Here is a 24,779-nt window from a genome sequence, read left to right as displayed (position 1 = left end):
AAAAGAAACAAAGTGTTAAAAAATTAATGTAACTACATAAAAATTATAAAATTTTGCTTGGCAAAATGCCAATAAAGTAAAAATTAAGATAAGTAAATTTCCTAAATACTAGAGCTCTTAAAGACAAATAGGCAAAGGACAATACAAATGGCTTTTTTAACAGATTAAAAAATATTCAACCTTATTAATAAAAGAAATGTAAATTTAAGCTATAAGGAAACACCATTTTTCTATTTGTTTGGCAAGGGTCAAAAAGTTCACCAGCACAGGCGTGAGAAAACAGGCATCCTTATATATTGTTGGTGGGAGTTGGTGAAAGTATGTATCAGTAAACTGGAAAATGATACTAGCAAAATGCCCATATCTTTTTTACTTCGATTCTAATAATTTATCTTCTAGACTCATAAACATCCAAAGATATATTTAAGGCTGTTCATTACAGAGTTTTTTTTTTTTTTGGTAGTAGCAAAAGACTAGAAACAATCTACCCATCAGGGACTATTTAAATGAATATCTCTCTCTCCAATGACTGGAATACTATACAGCTATCATAATGAATGTAGATGTCAAAGAAATGGTTTCAAAGATAGATGGTTCAATAAAAATGGAAGATGCAGTGCAAAGGGTGCTTATAGTATGCTCTTATTTGTTTAAAAACATGGGGTGATATAAGCATATTCATGTACTAATATATGCACAGAATATCTTGGAAGACTATTCAAATAAACTGGTAACTAGTTGATTTTGGGGAGGAGAAGGTTGGGAGGTCAGGGAAGACAAGATGACCAAATTTAAAAACTCTTTGCACTGTTGGAAAAAAATTGTTTTACCTATTTTTTTAAATAAATAATCCCAAAGCAAAACTAATTTAGATTCAGCGCTCATTTTAATGTTTGAATATTGTAAAGTTTCTTGCCTATGATTGATCAAATATTTTAATTCAAATGCTATTAATTCAGAACCAAGTCTGACATTTCTAAAATAGTGAAAATGATATACAGTATATAAATTTGAAAATGTTTTTTAATTGTAATTTTAACAAATGTTTATCAATATGAGCAGAATTTGTGTTATTACACAATCCTAAGGACCTGTTTAAAAGAAATGGAAAAAAAAAATCACCATCAAATCTTCCTGGAGATACTGGAAAAAAAAACAGTGGACAGTTGGTTTTAACAATGAAATGGCTTAAGCTTAAAACCACAAGCAACAGATCCATTTGTTCATTTTCATAGATAGTTTTATTTGGTTTTTAGAAAAATATATACAATTACTAGAACCTCAGTTCTCTTAAATAGTTTTAAATTAAAAGTATGCAAGTGAGAGGGTGAGTATATTTCCACAGTCAGAACATCAATACTGTTTAATAAAGTAGCAGATTGGAGTTTCTGCAGCAAGTCAAACCATTTATAGGAACGACAGGAACTGAGCAAAAGCAGCTTGTGGCTGGCAGGTCAGCCAGCTCCGACAACACAATAGGAGTAAGGGGTTTGATCTTGCCCCTTTAGTTTGGATTTAAGAAAAGAATGAAAGATTTAGATATTTGCCTGTCCTAACCACTGTAATTTTGAGTAAAAACATTTGAATCTGGGGGTGGACACCCTAACAAGTTAACTTGGTTATACTCGAGTTTGCCCCTTCCGTTTGGTATTCGTTGGATTTAGATGTATTAGGATTACCCGTCAGTTGCAATTCAACTGGTAGCTGATGTAACAACACTCAAAGGCTTGGAGTATTTGTTAAGGTCATTTATTTTGGATTAGACCCCTGCTTTCTCCTGAACATTCTTCTTAATGAATTCATAGTATCCAACAGTGTTTGCAAAAGATATTTCAGTTTGGCAGCCGTCTCACTTCAACATAGTTTTGAGAAGCAAGAAGGCAGTAAAAATTGCCTTAGCTTTGTTTCAACTCTGCCCTTTCCCCCCTATATACTATATACCATATATATACTATATGCTATAGTGACTCTGGGCGTACTTCTCCAGGAGCACACATCTTCCCTCCACTGGTTCTGGGGTTTTTCAAGGTATTGCACCCTAATCAGTGCGCCAGCCAGAGGCCAGTTTGTCATGGGATTTCCTGAGAAGCTTAAACAGAGCTGGATTATAGAACTGACATCAGTAGCCACCTTTTTTCCTCAATGTACACGTGCTAAATAAGCAAAGCAATGAGGCAAACATCATGAGCAACATTAGTCTTTGGGGTCTACAAACACTTGTGTGAGTGAGAGAGAGAGGTGATAGGAAATAGGCAAATTAGTAGCAGAGCTGGAGGTTCAATTAGGAATGGGAGGAGAGAGATCGGTATTTCGTTCTCTGTTCATCTATTTCCTGCTTAGTTTTTGTGATGCAACTAAAGATCTCCTTAAAAAGCGCTTTGTATTCCGGAGGTGTTGTGGGGGTGGGGGAACCGAAGGGCTCCAGGGTAACTGAGGCCGGTTCCCAGCTGCCAACGCTGGGGTCAGGCTGGGCATTCACTTCAGCTAGGTCCTTGACCGGAGCCCTAGAGGTCTGCACAGCCTTATGGGACAGGGAGTCCTCTTCCTGCTGGCGCTTCTTCAGCAGCTCTTCATACTTCACCTTCAGGGCGCTGTACTGAGTGTCCACCTCATGCAGAAGGGAGATGCCCCTCTGCTTCACAGCCTTGGCCCTCCGGATGCAGGTCTCCTCGTGGCCCTTCACGATGTCACCCCCTGCCAAGCTGCTTAGCACCGTCTCACTGCTGCTGCGCTTGAGAGGCTTTCTCTGTGCTTCTGGCACAGTTAGGAACATCTCCTCCAGCAGGCTCTGGCTGGGCTCTTTGAAAGGGACAAACAGAGAGTCTGGCACCAGCTTCTCAACCCCATTCACAAAAGGATGCTCTGACTGCAACATCTGTCGCATCTCTGCCACTTCAGCCTCCAATTCCAGCGCCCGTGCTCGGTAGGCATCCGTGGCCCCCAGCTGCTGTTCCAGTTCACTGTTCTCCTTTAGCACAAGCCCATATTCTTCCTCCATGGTCACCCGCTTCTGCCGCTCCAGGCTCAGCTGGGCCTGCAACATTGTCACTGTTTTTTTCAAATGCTCGTTTTCTTCCTCATCAGGACTTTGCTGACTTTGCAAGGAAGTGATCTTCTCAGCAAACACATGATCATACACAAAATGCCTAGAGGAAAAATGTTGAAAGAATATATTACACAGGTCAATTGAGAATGAAAAGAGGGAGAGTGATGGTTTTTTTTCAACTCAGTATTTTTGAGGAGCTGTGCTAGTGACCAATTTTTTGTCTGTTCCATGTTAGAGTGGTGGCTAAAATGAAATTGTGTGAGGCTGCCAAATAAACACATGTAAGAAAACATGCCTAATTTTTTTTAAACATTGATAGTACTACAAAACACCCATTCCCAAAGACCAGTAGTATGACTGATACCTCTCAAGGCAATGAGAATGGCCCAGTGTTCTCAACCTTGGCTGCAGATTAGAACCACCTGGGTAGTCTTAAAAAATATTGACGCCTGGGTCCTGCCCCCATAGATTCTAACCTAGTTGGTCTGTCACTTGGACTTGGGTTTTTTTTTTAAAGCTCTCCATGTGATTCATAATATGCAGCCAAGACTGAGAACCACTGCTGCAGTGATTTTAAAGCAGGAACGTACATCAGAATCACCTGGGCAGCTTTCTACCCACACCTAGAGATTCTGATTCAGGCCTGAGGGAGTCATTGGTATTGCAGTTGGAAAAACTCCACAAGTAATCTGACGAACAGTCAAGGTTTAGAACCACCAAACACAGTCCCGGGCAACTTGTAACTGTATTTATTTGTGTGATTTGCTTATCTGCCTCTTCATGAGACTGAACGCTTCATGAGAGCAGGAACTGTGTCTGTTTTGCTTACTACTCCTCCTATTGGGCATAGCACCTGCCAAACAACAGGTGCTCAATAAATAGTTCTTAAATAAAAAGTCAATCTCATAGCACTAAATTGTAAAGGCACTTCTGTAGACAGAAAAACTTCTGTTTGCCTGGATTTTTGTTTTACTGAAATTTGAATTTTTTTCTTCACTGTAATGTGAAATATACCCCCAAAATCTATAGTCTATCAGAAGAACTGCATATTATTTTTATGTAAGATATAATGCATTAAAAGCACTGAAATAAATGCTCCCAAGACTTTCAAAAATGAGTTTTCATAGAATTATTAATACCTAAGAACTCTGTAATTTTTATGTTTAAATTAAGTGGTTTTGTTCAAACCACTGGCAGACTAATAGCCATGTGGCGCTTCTTAAAACGGTACTTCTAATCTACGGGAATCCAGAGGGTGTCAATGACGTGAGATGCTCTCCTGCTTGTAAATGCGTGGAAAGGCAGGTTCTTACTGGCGAAGGTCATACAGCTCTTTCAGACACAAGAAGCTGGGTGCCGATTTCTCCTGGTCACACTTTCCCTGGCTCCTTCTCCCTTGGCCAGATGACTTCAACTCCTCCACTTGGCTCTGGAGGTGATCAATGTTGGTTTGTAGGCATTCGATTGTTTCAGTCAGACTGTGAGGAACAGACAGAAGCCAAACGCTGCTTGTCATATTAAATTAAGGGCATAAGCAGTGAGGAGAGATTAGTCGCCAGACACTCAAACTGGGTTTTTGTAATTGGAAAGGACTTCTATTTAATCTCTAGTCTCCAAAAAGAATTAAATTAAACCTTACCCCATATTCACCCAACCCACTACAGTCATGTTCTTTTCTAGTTTATACTAAATGACTTCCCCCTAGTGCTTCCTTAATGGAATATAGAAAATTTACCTCAGAATCTTTTGCTGTGAGGCCTTGCTGTCAGCAACTAGCTTTTGATTTGTTTCTTCCAGTTCCCGTGCTGTGACATCTAATTGCTCATAAACCTTTGCATGCTGTTCATTCATCTGCCGTAGAAGCTCCACCTGCTTGGTCAGATACTGTAAGAGAAGATGATTGTGACCAGGCTGCACATTCAGCAGAAAAGACACCTGCAGAGTTCCAATACCAATTCTCTGACTGTCCAACTCCAACTGAGTTCCTACAATTCGATTCAATTCTGACACCAACTATCTGGAGTTAGTGACCCCACAGGTTATAACAGTTCAGTCCCACAAAATGGTCCCTACTTCAGATGCCAGTTTCAAGTCCCAGGGGCCACCTGTACTTCCGACCAATCAGCTATAAATTTGGGGGTTCCTATGACCTCCCTTCAGGTTCAATAATTCACTAGAACAACTCACAGAACTCAGAACAGCACTTTACTTACATTTACTGCTTTATTATAAAGGATACAACTCAGGAACAGCCAAATGGAAGAGAGGCACAGGGCCCGGTGTGAGGGTAGAGAGTAGTATGGAGTCTCTATGCCCTCTCTGGACACACCATTCTCCCAGCACATCAATGTATTTGTTCACCAACTTGGAAATTCCCTTAGCCTTGTTTCAGAGTTTTATTGAAGCTTCACTGCATAGCCATGATTGATTCAATCATTGGCCATTTGGTGACTGAACTCAATCTCCAGCCCCGTCCCCTCCCCAGAGGTTAGGGGATTGGGCTTATAGTTCTAACCCTCTAATCACACAGTTGGTTCCTTCTGGCAACCAGTCCCCTCCTATCACTCACGAGATTCCAAGGGTTTTAGGAGCTCTGTGCCAGGAACTGGGGACAAAAATCAAATATACAATTTTTATTATACCACAATACCAGAGGGATTTTTTTTAATGGAAAGAAGAACTTTGAATCCCAGTTGAACTACTTGTCTTAATAGGAATTGAGTACAGGCCGTCCTTTAAATGCTTAGTTCCCCTAATGCTTACCAATATCCTGTGTATTATGAGGCTGGTCTACTCTTATAAAGCACATAACACACATAAAATTAATACTCAATAGGAAAATGTAAAGTGAGATATGATAATCCCACAAGAGAAAAAGCATGGAATACATGATCAGTGTTTAAGCAAAAATATCATGTTTTACAGAAATAAGAAAGGCTAAGGTGGAGGACTTCAGATGATTTTCACTTGGAAAAAAAATCAATTTTTTTTTCTCTGAGTGAGCCATTCTGGACAAAAAATATAGAAAATAACACTGATTTAACCAGAAAGACATATTTTAGCTTAATATGATTCAATGACTCGTTATTTTTTAATTCTGTGAGAATGTTATCACCATAATCCTCCTTATTTGTGAGAAATTTGCCAGATTATTTATTTTGGTACTGCTAAGACTGCTTTCTAAAGGCCAAGGATAAAGGGGAATTATCACAATCTTAAAGCTTCAGTGTTAAGTTACCTTGCTTCCCTCCCCCACTTAACCCCACTAAAGATGCTGACACACAGAAGATATTCCAAATGAAATATTCATATTTCTCTGGGGCACAACTAGAAAGAGGAAAAAGGGTAGGTTTGAAGCATTACCGATGATCAAATGTAACAGACCAAAGACATGACTTTAGAAATACTTTTTGACCCTTTTTATACAACCTTACAAGTATTTGCAAAGCTAAGAGACTTCTTTCAAAGAATGGGCTAAATGATTTTCAATGGGCTCTTTAAATGGCATGTGACAGAACTGAAAAAAGTATACATGGCCTTTTATCAAATCTAGTTACATAACTTGGTAGCAATGTGTTGAGAAAACACTTAACTCTCATAACTTAGACTTTCTTATCTGAAACTCTTTGGGCCAAAAGTGTTTTGGAAAATTTTTTAAATTTTAGAAAGACAACATGGCACACACGCCATACACTTGATAAAACCCCAGCGAGGTCTGGGCAGCACTTTGTAATCAAGCATTGATATTTCTGAATCAAAAAGTATGAATAAAGATTATAAACAGGCTCACATCAGTGCAGGGCAGGGTTTGCTGCCAAGTGAATTTGCTGCAAACTTAAGAAAAAAATGTCGTTCTATAGAGCCTTTTGGGTTGGAAATTGACAATTGAGAATAAGGAGTTGTGGATCTGTTAGTACCTACCTTGTAGGATCAAAAGTATTAAATGAGATAAGTGAGCATACAGCATGGTCCCTGTATAAGCCTGTGTTTATTTTTCACTCCTTCAACCCCCACAGCTTCTCCTAGGAGCATGCCCTTAATCCTGCTCTCTAGCTAGCAATGTCATTGTAGGTTGCTGTCACTGATGAAAATGTGTTCAATCTCTTAGGAACATTGGAGTGGAAAAAAGGTTCAGAATACAGAAATATATACAATAGCTGCAGAAATTTTGCAAGCTACTTTATATCAAGTCTAAGATCTCACGTATTCTTTGGGACTGATTCACAACAATCTTAAAAAAGGCTAATGCATAGAGCAGACACTAATTATTAATTTACAACAGGAGCTGCCCAGTGACTAGAATATTCACCTCTGTAGGACATATCTGCCCCATAAACGGCAGGTGAGAGGCCAATTCCCATGGAAGTCTTTTGGTGGGCACAGGATCTCCTAGAAATCTTTTGGTGGGCATAGGATCAGAGAAAAGAGACGGCCTGATGGGAGGCAGCGGTATAGTAGCTAGGAGCATAGGCTTTGGGGTCAGAATTCGGTTTGAAGTCCTGCTTTGCCATTTCTAACTGGGTGACCTTCGGCAAGTAACTTAATTTTTCTAAGGTGAGATTACCTCATCACCTATCTCTCAAGGCTGTTGTGAGATTAATCTATGTGAAGGGTTCAGCATGGCATGTGGCATATGGTAAAACTGCCCAATAAGAGATAATTATTGTCATCTTTATCTACGGTTATAGTTTTTAAACTTGACACATGCTAAGATTCATCTGGGGGATTTATTAAAGTATATGAACCTGGGCCCCTTTCCCCTAAAATTCTGAGTCAGTAAGACTGGGGTAGAGCTAGGATTCTGCATTTTTAGAAAAAATTCCAGGTGATATTAGTACAAGTGGTCCACAGATCACACTTATTAGAGAAATGCTGATCTTGGACATGGAATATCCCGGAAGTCTCCCCTCCCTCAGCCCAGCGTCTCTTTCTCTTGGGTCTAGGAGACATAAGCATTCACCTGGATCAACAATGATTCTTAAGCTTAATGTTTAAGATTTCCCTTCTTACGACTTAGTTGAGTTACAGTTGTTCATTAAGGTTAGGTTATATTTTAACTGTATCACAGTAGCATTCTTTACCGTGTTATATTTTGACAAGTTCTTACAATCATAATTCCCTGAAATTACATATTAGTTACCTAAACCTTGAGTGCTCCTTCCTAAATTCTCAGTCCATTCAAATACTGACTCTCTATAGATGGCTAATCTTATCTACATTTTAAAAACTTTTTATTATGGATAATTTCAAACATACATAAATGCAGAAAAAAATGGTTTCATGAACCCCCATCTTTCCATCATCTAGTTTCAACAATTATCAACACAGCCAATCTTGTTTCATCTCTACTCTTCTACTCTCCTCATCTCCAATCATTTTAAAGAAAATCCAAGACATCTTAATTCAAGCATACATATTTATATTTCTAAGAGATAAGACTTTTCACTTTAACTACAATTCCAATCATAACTAAAAAAAAAAAAAAAACCCCAATAATTCCTTAATACAATCTATTATGTTTCAGTGTTAATGTTTTCCTGTCTCTTAAATGGTTTTTCCAGCTTCATGTGTTAACTATTGATTCTTCCTTATTTCACACTCAGGGGGTGAGTACCTTTACCTTAAAACTGTGGAGATGCCTCACTCTAAGGCAAGCTCCTCCTTCCTTTAGAGCCTATACCCTACTCTCCCCTCTCCCAGAGGATGCGTTTTTCCTTGCTAGTTTTATCTAATCCAGCAGTTCTTAACCCGGGGTCCATGGATAGAATAGAGAGTCTGTGACACTGGATGGGGGAAAGTTACATCTCCATTTTCACTAACTTCTAATTGAAATGTAGCATTTCCTTCAATTATGAATGGAGGCAACAAACCACCAGTAGTATGAGGAGTACCTAGGACTTCATCGCCAATAGAAATCACAGATATTTTCCTATCATATGTTGGTGGTTTGCAGAAATCTCGATTTACTTGTTACACTCAACACTGTCTGAAATTACAGTTTTTAGATTGCCATTAGATCTTGGTATTTAATGTATTAATAAAGAAACACACATTACTATATGACGAATTTATTTTTTTCAATATTTTGATAGGCATTTCAATATAACAGATTCCCTTTGTAATTCTATGTATTTTAAGAGGATCATCACAGACTTCACTAGCAAGCCAAAGGGATTGACAGCACAAAAATGGTTAAGAACTCTGATTATCTTTTAGGCCTCCGTTCAAACAGAACCTCTTCAGAAGCCTTTTTTTTTGTGTGAGGAAGATCAGCCCTGAGCTAACATCCATGCCAATCCTCCTCTTTTTTGCTGAGGAAGACCAGCCCTGAGCTAACATCTATTGCCAATCCTCCTCCTTTTTTCCCCTTTTCCTCCCCAAAGCCCCAGTAGATAGTTGTACGTTGTAGTTGCACATCCTGGTAGTTGCTGTATGTGGGACGCCGCCTCAGCATGGCCGGACAAGCGGTGCATCGGTGCGCGCCTGGGATCCGAACGCGGGCCGCCAGTAGTGGAGCCGCGCACTTAACCGCCAAGCCACGGGGCCGGCCCCCTCGAAACTCCTAACATAATAATAGACAACCCAGTTGCTTACTTGTTAATGCAGTAGTCTTTCTAACCCTCCTTGAAGAAGGCAAGCCCCTTATATATCTAGTCCATTTAGCACAATTCCTGACACACAGTAGGGACTAAAAAAACGTTGGCTAAATGGCAATTTCTAGACCTCTATTCACAATAGCTATCGTGCTCTGTACCACAACTCAGACTGCTGAAATGTCGAGACTTAACTGAAAGATTCTGAGAAGGGCTTTGGTTAAAACCCTCTTGGGAAAAGGCCCTATTAGCCACTAATTCTCTCCCCTCTGGCCCCATTTATACATTATTTCTCTGTACTTATTCCAGCTATTATGTGGGCCCCAAGCTGTTGCCCCTTTTTAAAGATATAATGTTCAATTAGAGTTGTGGCCAACACAGAGGAAACAAGTCAATATGCAAATAACTACAAAGAGGCTATTTAAAAACTACAGTAAGTCTCCCTCATTTGATATATAAAAACCTGTGATAAAAACACAATGAAACCAGTTAGGAAGAATTTGTGATATTTTGGTCTTAGAGGACTTGGCTTTAAGGACAATCTAAACGGCAGTGAGCTTGTTTTCACACGGTAGGAGTTTAATCTTATTAAATCAAAACTAATCAGAAAAGCCCTTCACTTCTCCAAGAATCTGTGAGAGGTCACCTAACAAAGGAGTCTGACTAGATTGGCTGGCAACTTAAAAAAAAAATTATTAGATCTTTCAGCAAGTTCTGATATAAGGCCGGAGAATCAGAACTCTGTGCAGTCAGACACCGCTTTAAGGCTTGGCCTCTAAAACTTCAAATTAGTATTTATCAAATTTTTTCTGAATCTAGAAGAAAATGAGTTAGCTTATTTTCTACCCTTCATTTAAAGGTACAGATATGTTTCTAATGCCCTGGTATTCTCAGTTCAGAATCTTTGATACAGAGCCTCAAATGAATCTGATGGGACTGCCAACACCCTAAAATTCAAGTGCCAAAAAGAACCCAAGTACAAAAGCATCTGCCTTATTACACAAAGGAAGACATTTAAGCAAAACAGCGTGGGGGGAGAGAATATGGGGGTAGCAAAAACAAAGAGAAAAATGTCAACTTATAGGCAAGGGTATTAAAGTTTAAGTTCCATGGCTTATCTCACACGTGTCTTGGAAGTGGCACAGAATGTCACCTCAACTACGAGTACAAGGTTGAGGTTATACACGAAAGCCATAAATAGGCCACCTTTACAATTGAGGCAAACCTTTGAAAAAGAAAGGCCAGCAGGATTATACTAACACCTATTTGCAATTGTAGAACCCTGACGTGGAATGCAGGAAAAGGCAGACACAACCCAAACTAAAAACGCATAAGGAACGGAATGGAAATTTGGTTTTTATGCAGTGTTGAGATATCTTTATATTAAGGATTATAGCACAATCCTCTGAATTTGGTATCAAAATGATCTTCCACAACACTGAAGAAATATTTCCTATTACCTTTGAAAAATCTCTTTCCCCTGATTAAAATATTATATTTCCCCTGCAGGAAAATTAGGGAGAAGAAAAACAAAAGCACAAATATGAAAATAAAACCCACTTATAATCTCACTATTAAAAGCTTGGCTTGTTTTTAAGATTTGTTTTCCAGTAATTGAAAAGGATTTATTTTTTTCAGAATTAAGATTCTTTCATTACTAAAATTCTTCCAACATGGATAAACTGTGCAGCAATTTACACTGTCCAAAATATATGCATTTAACATCATCTCATGCCCTCAGAACAACCCTGTATCAAGGTAGTGCCAGCATTCTCATCACCATCACACAGCGGAGCAAACAGGATCTGAGAGGTAATTCACATGCCTAAGCCTCTAGCTATTTGTTGTAGAATTGAAGGCTTAAATCTGAATCTTCTAACACTGAGGCCAGAGCTCCTTCCACTTCCTTTAAAAATCTCCAGAGGTGGAAGCCCACAGTTTAGGAATTATTGGAAGTGCTACTGTAAACTGCTTATCTGTCCTCTGTTAAGATACTGATTTCAACAAGTATTTATCGATTACCTTACTCTGTGTGAAAGACCATGAATAAACACAGCAACAGCTTCAATGCTGCAATGGCAAATCGGGTGGGAAGAAGAATAAAACAAATCAAGAAATACGTATAATATATAGTAGAATATTGATAAATGTAGTAAAGGAAGCACAAAAGGCTTTAAAATTTCCCAGGAAGACATGAGCTCTTGAAAGAAGGGACGCCTTGAAGGCCAGATTACTTTGAGTGGTAGGGACAACTGCTGTGGGGATAATACAGGTTTCCACGCAGAGAAGCAACAAAAACACTAGGCTGTGGGCTGCTTACATGACTGTAGGAAACTTTAAGAGAATCCAATTGTGTTTGATGGTGTCAGATCTCATTACTCTCCAAAGCTTCTCTCCTCCCCCTCATCCAAGAGAGAAATACTTGCTCTGAAATCTTAAAAAATTAGATGCTCAGATTAACAGTGAATAAAAGTCACAAGGCTGTCGGCATCTCTGAAGCCAATCATTACTTTCAATAGTTTATTTAATCTTTTTTTAAATTAAAAATGATGCCTAACAAAATACTGATCAATTTTTATGAGAATTGTTTGAAACCCACTAAATAGTCTTTGAAAGCACACTTGTAGTTCTACTTACAAAATACCTTTTGACAATTTCCAAGTTGTCTATTTCCATAATGAGTCACAGTTTTGGGGATTTTATCCTAGCATTTTCACCAGTTCTGCACTATTCTCCATCCACTCTGAGCAGTTTGTTTCAAGACTATTTTTCTGGACTGTCTCATTAAAATTTCTCTGGGTTGGTGGGATAAGACACTATTTGGTTTTCAACTATATATTTTTCTAAATTTAAAAAATGATCGTGTATTACTTTTCTAATTAGGAAAATTCCCAATAAACATTCTGAAAAGTTAGTTTAAAACTTGTACAAGTGATTCCATTCACATAAAGTTCAAAAACAGGCTAAACAAATCTAGGGTATTAGAATGCTGGTTAGTCTGGGTGATGACCAGAAGAGCAGATAATGTTCTCATTTCTTATCTGGGTGCTGGTTGCATGGGTATGTTTACTTGATGAAAATTCACTGAACTATATACTTAGGATTTATGCTTTTTTTCTGCATGTATATTATATTTCAATAAAAAGTTTACTTAAAAGAGAAAAAAATTGACATAAGGTTTGAATTAAGCAAAGAGCCCTTATAAAGTTTACGGGACTCCTGAAGGTTGCAAGGATAAGAGGCACATAACGCAGGGGTCATCTTTTAGTAAGGAATTAAGCTCTTTGGCCGCCTGGTTACTTTTACAAGAGCATCAGGCCTTCTTTGTTTTAGACTATTGGAAAGAGACCTAGGAAGTCTATGTTGTGATTAGTAAGTGTGCCCAGAAACAGATTTGAACCAAGCAGGCAGTAAGGCTGTTCTGTGGGAGTCTTCTGGCTGGTAAGTGGGCTTAGCCAGCACGTCCATGCCATCACCCCATTTCGTCCCATCCCTATTGACTTTCATGAAGCAATTTGTAAAAAGAAAGAAAGACGAAAGGCAACTGTAATGGCAGAGAAGAAATCTAAGACAGTATTATTCTCAGCCAAATAACAGCTTTAGATAAAGAATAAAATGTTGAATGCTGCAATACTTCGCTCTGTGAACACAGGACCACGTGCACTATTGTAGAAACAAGAGATGCAGGAAAATGTTTTAGGAAGTACTCCAGTCCAAATTTATTTGAAATACTTATATGTGTATTTAATTTTATATTTATTTAGTCATTAAGGTCTGAACTGGATACTTCATTTCCATTATGTTTTGCAACATCTTAGGGAAGACATTAGATGGTGGATTGTTATTTGTAGATTTGGAGAGAATCTCAAAGATCTTTGGATCTTTTCAGAATCTCAATGATCTGTCTTAGCTTAATTATCCTCAATATCACAGAAAAGAAAACAAAGGTACAAAGACAAGTAACTTATATCATAAAGCAATTGTGTTTATAATCTCCTACATTAACAAATGGGCATCATTCTCTTATTTATACAAATATTTGGACTTTTTTCATCTATACTTGAGAGATATGCTAAAATAAATATCAGTTATAGTGTTCAGTTATAGTGATTTATAGCTGCTTTCATAGAAAACATCAATACAATGTGTTAAGACTATGTTTCCACCCAAATAGAAATAAATATAGATGACAGTCTTCACGTATATGCCCCAGGACCACTCTATGAAATCTTCTAGTGAGTTGAGAAACAAAATATGTGAAACAAAGCAGGAATGAGTTCCTTGACCACAAATGACATTTGGCTAGTTTAATAGTTTAAAAATGTCTGGTTTTTCTGCATTTTTAGGTTTCTGACAAACCCTACAAGTAATTACAGTAGTCCCCCCTTATATCCTCAGGGGATATGTTCCAAGACCCCCAGTGAATGCCTGAAACCGTGGATAGGACTGAACCTTATGTATACAACGTTGTTTTCCTATACAGTCATGCATCACTTAACAACAGGGATACGTTCTGAAAAATCTGTGGTCTGGCAATTCCATCATTGTGTGAACATCATAGAGAACCCAGATGGGTATAGCCTACTACACACCCAGGCTATATAGTACTAATCTTATGGGACCACCATCGTAGATGTGGTCCGTTGTTGACTGAAATGTCGTTATGCGGCACATGACTGTACATACATGATAAAGTTTAACTTATAAATTAGGCAAAGTAAGAGATTAACAACAATAACTAACAATAAAACAGAACAATTCTAACAATATACTGTAATAAAAGTTACCGTACGTAGATCTTAGCAACCTCAGCATATGATTTTTTTTTTCTTTCCTTATTAAGTTGAGAACTTTCACCTTTTCACTTAAAGGAAGCACTTTATGGTTCTGAATTGCCAGCATCGCTACTCTTGTGCTTTGGGGCCGCTACTAAGTAAAATAAGGGTTACTTGAACACAAGCACTGCGACAGTCATCTGATAATCGAGATGGCTATTAAGTGACTAACGAATTCCTTATTTCTGGTATTTTCCATTTAATATTTTCAGCCTGCAGTTGACCGTGGGTAAATGAAACTGCGGGAAGCGAAAGTGTGGATAAGCGGACTACTGTAAACTCAATTTCTGGTATGGCATGCTCTAAGCTCTTTTGCTGTAGAATGTGCTAAAAATGGTAGCTGGTGACCTCAATATCATTACCAGATATACCGTCCCAGAATTATAAAAGTATATTACAGTCACATCATTGGTTGTATTCATAAAACCTGACAAAGGGGAAGATCTATTGTATACACCTCAATTATGGCTACAATGTAAAATTAAGAAGATTGAAATTATGAATTGCCTTAGTTTTGATGATAGATTTGTGTTCAAAAATTGAACTTTGTATAATTTTGATTGCTCTGAAGTCAAGGACTGTGTAATTCTACTTTGAATTTCTAGCACCTGGTTCAGTACATAATCAGAGCTTAGTAAGTTCTGATCATGATGAATTGCTTCACTTTTCTAAGATCTTTTACATCTTTCTGCACATAGACACAAGAGTACTGGTTACACCATACCAATTTGAGGGGAAGGAGTTGTAATTTAAGCGTAAAGCTTTTTTAGGGGTGGCGGGAGTTTGGGGCATGGAGAAAACTATTCTAATGGGACAATTGCCTGGTTAATATCTGTAATTACCATCTTTACAGTCACATGGCCTACACATAACTGGGCTACTTGAATGGGACCATTTACAAGATAGCACCTTCCATTTTAAAGCCCTATTATAGCATCTTTCATTTTTATTTGTTAGACTAGGGGAAAAGTAGTATTTTAATTTTAAAAATCTACTCAAAATGTAAACAAATCAAGATCATAGCAGGGAGAAAGAAACATCTATGAGTAATTCTTTGAATGATACAAGGAATTTGTACTACGATTTTAAAAATTTTCATCTAAATCCTAATTTAGGATGGTGTTTGACAAGGGAGAGATGCAACCAGGGAGGGGGTAGACAAGGACATTCAACAGTGTAGGTAGTTTTCTTACTTAAGCTGGGTGGTGAGTAGGAAAGTGTTCACTGCATTATTCTTTTATACCTCTTTGCATATCTTAAATATTATATAATTCATTTTTTAAAAGAAAAAAGTGAAAAACTAAGCATAATATTCATAGCTTTATTTTGCTTCACATACTGGCAAATACTGGACCATTTATATACTTCTAGTACACTTTCCCAAGGGCGAAGAGAGAAATCTTTTTCATCACTCAGACTTACATGTTCAGAAAGTGTAAAGAAGGTAGAACTCAACCTCCCCCCTCCGCCGATGGTTTTTATTCTCAAACAAGTCTGTGTTAGAAATCAAACGCTGCTTTTTTTTTTTTTTTGTGAGGAAGATCAGCCCTGAGCTAACATCCATGCTAATCCTCCTCTTTTTTTTTGCTGAGGAAGACTGGCTCTGAGCTAACATCTATTGCCAATCCTCCTCCTTTTTTTTTTTCCCCCAAGCCCCAGTAGATAGTTGTATGTCATAGTTGTACATTCTTCTAGCTGCTGTATGTGGGACGCAGCCTCAGCGTGGCCGGAAAAGCGGTGCGTTGGTGCGTGCCCGGGATCCGAACCCGGGCCGCCAGTGGCGGAGTGCGCGCACTTAACCGCTAAGCCACGGGGCTGGCCCTAAACGTTGCTTTTAACTGCAAGTGCTATTTTATCAGAATATGATTGGTACGACAGCAGCAACATGCCCCACCTCAAAGTGTAACTCACAAAATGAGTACATTACCTCAATTTCCTGTAACTGCTCCTGATTGGTTGTGTACATCTGCTGAAGAGAATCCTCCAACTCTGTGTTCCGATCCAGTAACGTCTTCCCAAGCTCAGCAGCAAGTTGGAGATCTAGCAAAACAAGTGAATCTTACAATAATGCAAATGATCTCACTTCAACATTTTATATAATTCAGTCCTTAAAATAAGAATGAACCGAGACCCAACCCAACATATAAATTTTAAATCAGATCCCAACGGAAGGTGGAATGGCATTGAAGGAAACCCGAGTTCTACTTAAAATTCCGTTGAACTGAGGTCCTCTACAGGTAACGTATTCTCTTATGTGCCCTTACATGTCAGACGTGAAGAACACTGATCTACTTTATGGAGGTGTATTCACTAGTCCAGGAATGATTATTCAGCATTGTAACTTCTAAGATCATAATTATTTGCTAATGGACTGGATTTATTTGTATCCTGATTATCTACTTTTTTGGATGGACCCTTGAGTCAAAATACAAGCAGATGTTTCAATAGTCTCTAAAGTTCCATGAAATCTGGCTGCTGTGAATGCAACCATCAAAGCAAAGTTTGTTGTTATAGGTCCTGGCACCTCGTGAGGGGGCTAAAAATTATTAAGTCAAGAAAAGGAAAAATACATCAGTAATAAGAACGTTGCCCCAGGTCTCCTCATTTTTTCTATTTCTCTTCATGTCCTTCTTCAAGATGAGCAAACCAGACAAGCAAAGCAGCAATACAGTTTCTGAGGCAATTATGTGTCCTAGCTCATACTTTCACTTAGCATAGAGCCATATTTGTATTTTAAACCTCATTTTTCAACTCTCTCTCTTCTTAGGCACATAAGATAGGATTTGTTTAGATTATATGCAATTCCAGAAATAAAAACTTAATGATACAAAAAAGGGTACTAGTTCTAACATAGGTAATTGAAATACTTATCTGCACAGTAAATTTCATGGAGAGGTTCTTTAATATAGTGGGAAATGCACTGAACTAGTAGGAATGTCTGAGATCCAGTTCCGACTACCATTTACCAGGTTAATACTTTCAATATGGTGACTTTAAAGGCCCCTACACTTAGTATTCTTGTCTAGAGAGATGACTGTCCTGTCACTATAAGATGATTGTGCAAATCAAATGAAAAACACATAAGAATTTTACAAACTAAGCTGCAGCACAGAGGCAAAGTATTATCAGTATTCATTGATTCACAAATGAATGTTTTTATTGCTAAGCACTATGCTAAGCTTTGGCTATAGAAAGATGAATAAAATGGATGAAGTTCTTGCTTTCCTGACACTCCCAGATTAATGGCGGAAGCCAGACAGCAAACAAATAAACTTGCAACTGTGAAACACTATTCCCTCATACATGCATGCATACATTCAATAATACCAGACACCATTCTAGCACTAGGGATGTAAGAATGAATTCAGCTAAAACATTCCCTGCCCTCATGGAGCTTATATTCTCTTGGGAGAAAGAGCATGAAAATATATAATAGATAGTGATAGGTACCAAAGAGAAAAAATAAAGGAAGGAAGGGAGATAGGAAGAGTGTGGATATGGGAGGTGGAAATTTAAGAACATGTGACAAGGGTGACATGAGAATCAAGATGTGAAGAAACTGAAGAAGTGACCAATGTAGATCTATCTAGGGGACCAGCATTCCAGGCAGAAGCAAAACAAGTGCAAAGACTGTGAGGAAGCATGACTGGAGCTAATACGGAGGCCAATAAGGCTGGAGCAAAGTAAGAGTGTGTGTGGAACGGGGCCACTGGGAGTGGGGTGGAGTAGGAGACCAGTAGGGCTCCAAGGTTGGCCAGCTTGTGTAGGGCCTAACTAAGGAGATGAAGATTTTGGCTTTTACTCTGAGTGAAATGGAACCCAATGAAGCCTTCTGACAGGATCACTCTGGCTGCTGTGTTAACACATTGAAAGGGACAAAAGTGGAAGCAGGGTGACAGGAGGATACTGCAATCATCTGGGTGAGAAGATGGTGGCCTGGACTAGAGCAGCCGAGATGGAGAGAAGGGGTAGGATTCTGGATATGTTTTGAAAGTAGAGCTAAAAGGATTTGTTAACCAATTGGATATCGAGTGTAAAAGTGTAAAAGAAATGAAAAGAACCCCTGGATTTGGTGATAATGAACAAAGGATCTATTTTAGAAAGAGAGGTCACAAGGACAGTCTCTCTGAGGAGACATTTTAGCCAAACCTAGAAGGATGAGAATCTCGCCATGTAAAAGCCAGGCACAGACTCTGAGACAGGAAATAACTTGGCATATTCTACATCCCAACAAAAAGCCAGTGCGATAGAAGCATGATGGGGAGAGTGGTATGAGATAAAGTTGGAAAAGTAGGCAGGGACCACAGATCATATAAAATTTCATAGGTCATGGTAAGGCAAGTTTGAATTTTATTCTAAGTACTATAGAAAGTCATTTCACTTAATGTTATAAAAAATATTTATTATGAAAACAGATTTCTTTACTACATATGATTTTTAAACTTAAATTAGAGGTTGACAAATACGGTTTAATGTTCATTCACTACTACCGATATTAAAACTTAACCTAGGATAAGCTGGTAACAGAAAAGCAACAACTTTTGTTACCTCCTACTGTCCATTTGAGTGCATAATTAGTATTCTACTTGGTTAGTTTTCCCTCATTAGGAAAAAACAAAGCAGCAAAATCTACCATACACCACTCTAGCTCATTTTAAAACATTTTACACCCATTTTAAATAAACTATAATGTATAGTGTTAAAATACATTCTCTCATGATGTAAACATTAACAATGTCTATTAACATACTTAAGACTTCAGGTAACAAGTCTATGAAATAACATCCTATATTCACAAGACACAAAACCTTCACAAACAGCTCAAAGCATTTAAGAGATAGTAATCTTTATATCTTTTCAATGTATTTAGCCCAGTTTTTCAGATGACACAACTTGAAGCAGAAAGATGCTAAATGACCTGACCAAATCTACACAGTGAGTCACAGGCAAAACAAAAACTACTGTCAACATGTTCTAACTTTCACTCTCACACGATTCTCTACTTTATCATCCACATCTACACAGCTTTAAGGCTATTGACAGGGATTGTCCATACATTTCTTTCTTTAAGATAGAGAGTACTAATTTCCCAAGGTGAGGTACTTAATTTTGTCACTTCTTTTCATAGATGGCAATGAGAAACTAGAGTTGAGCTTTTTAAGGTTTTTACTGCCTGCTCTGCCAGTGAAAACATATACAATCCCAGGCAAGTTAATATCTTGTTTTCACTTAGTGAAAAACAACTATGTACAGCTGAAGATGTTCCAGAAATAATTATTTTGTATGCACATGGTGTGTAATGTGTATACACAGCCCCACACTGAAGCCAAGCCACCACACTGTGTTAAAGATAAAGACAAAGCATATACACATTACCTAGACATCACTTAAGTCTCTCCTGGCCTGTTGTAAAGTGGTGAGTAATTCCTCACTGGGAAGGACCAGACTCACCAAAGATGTTCTTGACTAGCAATCAAAACCTGAGCTGAAACCTCTTCCAGAATCAAGACTAACTTCAGACAATCTTCAACTATTTTCATTCAGTTAACGAAACTACCTGTGTTACTTAATACGCAGCCAGGAGCAGCTTCCCTGCTGCTGCAGAAAGAGATGCCAAGTATACACTCCTCCAGTAAAAAACAAACAGAAAAGAATTTGAGACTTGTCCTTATCTCCTGAAGTCTCAGGCTCCTAAATATTTCATAGGATGTTTAGGATAGAATTCTGGCAAGACACGTCCCAACTACAAGAAAGTGCCTGTGAAGTCACACTGTATAATAGGATATTACTTCATCTGTTAGTTTAAAGACAAGGGTCTTTTTTTGGTCTTTAAAAAAAGTTCGTTTCCTGTTGTGTAGCATCTGGCTTCCATAACCAAAAGGAGCCAAAAGCTGGCAGGAAGCCCAAAAAAGTTTTCTAAATAATTAGTGGGGGGGAATGGGCGAGTATTCAATGTCCTTTATTATTATATTTTTAATTAAGGCACAAAAGAAAAGGAAATAATATAGTTTTGAAGCCTTATGTACCTGTTCTATTTTCCAAGAAGGGTTTTCATTAAGAGGTTGTCTTCTGTAAATCCTATTGAACTGGCCTAGGCTGCCACTAAAAATACCACAGATTTACTGTAGGCTTAAAACTGCAACTTATCAATACTTTCATATGTTTAATATTCTATCACTATCAGTCTTTGCAAGTTACAATAATCTATTTTCACAGCATAAACTGTTAGCTTTAAACAGATACTCCACTTAGCCCTACGTTGAAAATTAGCTCTAGCACCGTTTCTTTCTCTCTTTCTGAAGAAAAGAATCTTTCTTCCAGAATTCTGAAAACTTTAAATCCCACTGCTATATTTTTCTTATTTTACTTCAGTTTTTTCAAAAAAGTATGAGGACAACATATTCCCATGTTAGCTGTAGTCTGTAGCAGTAATTCAATAATACTAAGGCTGAAAGCTTTTCCTATTACACAAGTGAAATGCGTCATTTGGTGATGCTTCTGTGTAACTCCTGTTGCCAATGTTACTATAATTGGGAAAGCAAAAAACCTGAACATAAACATCAAGAAAAATGGTGTCAGTTTTAATGACCCTCCAAGCAGTGATTCAGCAAATTAGTTGCACACAAGGAAAGCGTACTCATCTTGAAAAGAAGCAGAAATCTTAGGATTCCTCTAAACTAAGATTTCATTTGCTGATCCACATTATAGAAACCTGAATCCTTATTCTAAGCTTGCACAGCTCACCAAACGACAATTATAATAGCAGCTGGTCTAAAAGAAAACCCAGTCTCTGAAGTCTTTCCACCTTGTTCTCAGGGACATACTTTCAAAGCAAGCGCCACCATTACCTGCACAGAAGGCTCCTGCTGTCCCACAAAGGATCTTACCCACAGAGATCATTGTCAGTATTCTTACCTCGCCAACTCAGTCCTCTGACAAAAGACAGTCTCCTCATCGAAGTGTTTTGTGAAAGCAAAGGGTTCTCTCCTTCTGCCTGCACACAGCTTTACACATTTCTTACAAGGTATGAATGGCAGACCAGAGCCTCCAAGGTTAGATTTTTTTTGTGTGTGTGTGTGAGGAAGATTAGCCCTGAGCTAACACCTGTTGTCACTCTTTATCTTTTTGCCGAGGAAGACTGGCCCTGGGCTAACATCCGTGCCCATCTTCCTCTACTTTATATGTAGGAAGCCTGCCATAGCATGGCTTGATGAGCGATGTGTAGGTCCGCGCCTGGCATCCAAACCTGCAAACTCTGGGCAGCCAAAGTGGAGCACCTGAACTTAACCAGTATGCACTGGGCTGGCCTGAGGTTAGAATTTTTCAGCAATTTTAATTTAAAATGAATGCCCCAGCAAGCTTTGATACAAAGACTCAATCTACTTAAATAACGCTTCCATTGCAGAAGGAAAAAATTTTGTAGTGCTATGACTTTGAGAACAAGATCTTAAAAAGTTGTTCTAGCACCTCTCTCCAAATAGGGCTCGCTCAGTAAATTAACAGTGAGGATGTTAAAAAATGAACAGATGCCTGCACTTGATAAAATCCAGCTAGATTTGCTTATCAATCTGTTTTAACAGGGCAGACCTGCTCCTAAACTTTATTCAGCAGGAAATACCTACTGAGGGCCTACCATGTGCTAGGCACTGTAGTGGGCACATACCAGGAGGCAGCATCTCCAGGCTTCTCTAGCCAACAGCTTCCTAGACCGTCAACTCCATGAGTAGGACCCTGCCTATCCTATCTCGTGGATAGGCACTGTGGCCCCAGTGCCTACAAGAATACCTGGCATAGAGTAGATAATAAATTTTTGAGAAATTAACAAAATTTTAAATCCATTAGAAGTTTAGGAGTTCTTTAACATATAGTTTAACAAAATTCGGACAAAGATATCCTTTTATTCACACTGCAGCCTTCATTCTTCTACAGGCTATATTCACAAGTTATGATTGTTGGAATTTCACATCTCTTCTTACCCCATACACTTGGTTATGACATACAGGTTATGTCAAAGTCCATTGTGATAATGGACGTAAAAGTCTTTTGAAAAGCAGAGAACAAATTCCAAAAGCAAATTAACATTAAGGAGGTTTGGACGTGTGCTCTTTACGGTTTCAATAAGCTTGAACACCTGATGACTTCATTTTCATCAGAGGTTAAAGAGTTCCACACGTAACCCCACCACGTTGCATTTGCTTCTAAGTAGACTGAAATTACAAATGGTTGTTTCTAACAACCTCCCACAGGGGGAAAGTGCAGTGTGGACAAAGGTATCTGATGGAAGAGAGCAACGAAAACAGTAAGCCTGTGTGAGTGCCTCAGTTCAACAGATATTAAAATTGAGCTTCTACTATGTGTTAAGTATTTTGCTAGATTCAAAACAATGAGCCTGTATGGATCTATGCCTCTCAAATGCAGGAAAGAAAAATATTTAGCTTTGATTATACAAACTGCTTAATTTATTATAGGGAAATGTTGCAACTGCACAGTGGTTGCTCCATTAACCCTGGAGAAAGTATCAAACTAGGCCATCAATCCTTATGGGGAATTCTGAAAACAGGTTTATTAAATGTAAGACAAATCTGTCTCGCAGAGAACATGATGGCAAATACTGCACTGCGGCCACGAAATAACTTCGACTATATAAGCATAAGGGTGAACAACTTTGGTTTCAGTGACTGTCCATAGCATATGGATTTAGAAATCATCTTCTCCCAAAAGAGGTGTTTATTTTCCTTTTCTGAATATGAGTCATTCAAGCCTACATTCTCTTTCCGCACCCCTTCCCCCTAAGTTCAATGGTTAGCCTGAACAAACATCATGGTCATTTAATACTCAACTAAATGAAATGTTAAGTTTCAGAGCAAGTTTGGAGCTGAAAAAATTGATTTACACAGAATTGCAGAAACAGAAGATGCCTGGAGAAATTCCTGAGGATTATTCAGTGTTCAGTATAGTGGTTAAGAAAGTTGGCGCTGGAGTCTGAAGTGGCATCCTAGTTCCCTGATAACAGTATCTACTTCCACCTCCCTAGTTGTTGGGAGCATTAAGTGAGCACCTGTTGTAAAGGCCTGTCAGTGTTTGGCACATAAAAAGCGTTCCCCAACTGCAAGTTCCTGCTATTAATATGAAGAAAAAAAAAAAAAAAAAAAAAGGCTGCTCTAACGTTTTTCTCTGGAGACACAGCATCATCAAGAAATCCAAGGCAGGCCAAGATCCAAATGCTTGTGTTTAAATAAAAAAGCTGGAGTGCAAACTGAAGGAGGTGGTAGAGGTAGAAGTGTCCTCAAGTCATTTTATTTGGCATCTAAACTAAGCCTAAGCAATTTTTTTTTTTTAAGAGTCTAACATCCAACTGAAGAAGCTGTAAACCGGATGGTAAAAAAGACACAGGATTTGGGCACTCCTCATTCTGAGTGTGTGGGTTCAAAAATACTTGCTCCCACACTTAACTTGAGGGAAGTCACTTAGCCGTTTTAGCCTCCGCTTTCCTCATCTGGAAAATGGGGATACTAAAAGTTACTCTCTCACCAACAGAGCTGTTGTGCGGACTGCGTGTGTGCAAAGGGCTGGGCACGTGCCACACGGGACCGCTTCCCCCGCCACCTGCAGCCGCTCCCACCCGGCGCGGGGTGGGACGACTCCCAGCGGCAGAGAGGCCGCGGGCCGAGCCTGGTCAGGGTCCCGCAGCTCTGCCTCCGAGGAAGGCAGTAAGGGTTAGATCAGCGAAGCCGGGGAAGGCGCTCCAGACAGTGCCTGGCGCAGTCAGCGATCCGCGCGCAGCAGCGATGATGGGGATCACCGAGCACAAGCCCGGCCCCGGCCCCGCGCAGAGGCTTCTCCCCCGCGGGATGGGCGGGCGCCGCCGGTCCCAACGCCAGGTGAGCGCCAGACTCTCCCGGCACCTGGAACCTGTCGGCCTCGAGCAAACGCAACTTTTTACCAGTTTCGCGCCCAGGAGGAGCCTCCCCAGCCAGGCCGCCCGCCCGCCCGTCGTCTGCGGGGCGACTGCGCCCTCACCTTGCTGGAGGTCCTGGTGGTCGTACCACGGCTCGTCCTCCTTCATCTCAAACTCCTCCACCAGGTTTTCCGCCAGCATCTCGGCCGGCTCTTCCGGGGGCAGCGGCCCCCGCCGCCGCCGTCCCGCCTCAGCCGCTGTCCCGGGCGCTCCGCCTGTCCCTCCCTCCTCAGCCAGAGCGCCCTCGGGTGGGACGCGCCGCCGCCCGGGCTCCCCCGCGCCGCCCGACCAGAGCCGCACGCCGCGGACCGGCTTCCCGACTCGCCTCGCGCCACCCACCCGCCCCA

General features: G+C 39.4%; 1 protein-coding gene across 1 annotated transcript; it reads right to left on the bottom strand.

The window, feature by feature from the left end:
- Positions 1 to 1,214: 1,214 nt before the first annotated feature.
- Positions 1,215 to 24,771, bottom strand: CDR2 (cerebellar degeneration related protein 2). Its single transcript, XM_004442968.3, has 5 exons — positions 24,495 to 24,771; positions 16,402 to 16,514; positions 4,782 to 4,930; positions 4,360 to 4,524; positions 1,215 to 3,146 (listed from the first exon to the last, which is right to left on the bottom strand). Exons 1-5 carry the CDS (start codon positions 24,571 to 24,573, stop codon positions 2,282 to 2,284), a joined length of 1,371 nt encoding a protein of 456 aa, XP_004443025.1. The 5' UTR covers positions 24,574 to 24,771; the 3' UTR covers positions 1,215 to 2,281.
- Positions 24,772 to 24,779: the final 8 nt, after the last annotated feature.

Source organism: Ceratotherium simum, chromosome 26 (assembly GCF_057802395.1).
Source record: "Ceratotherium simum simum isolate JZ-2026a chromosome 26, ASM5780239v1, whole genome shotgun sequence".
In the NCBI taxonomy this organism is placed as follows: Eukaryota; Metazoa; Chordata; class Mammalia; order Perissodactyla; family Rhinocerotidae; genus Ceratotherium; species Ceratotherium simum.
This window is presented reverse-complemented; position numbering and strand designations above follow the sequence as displayed.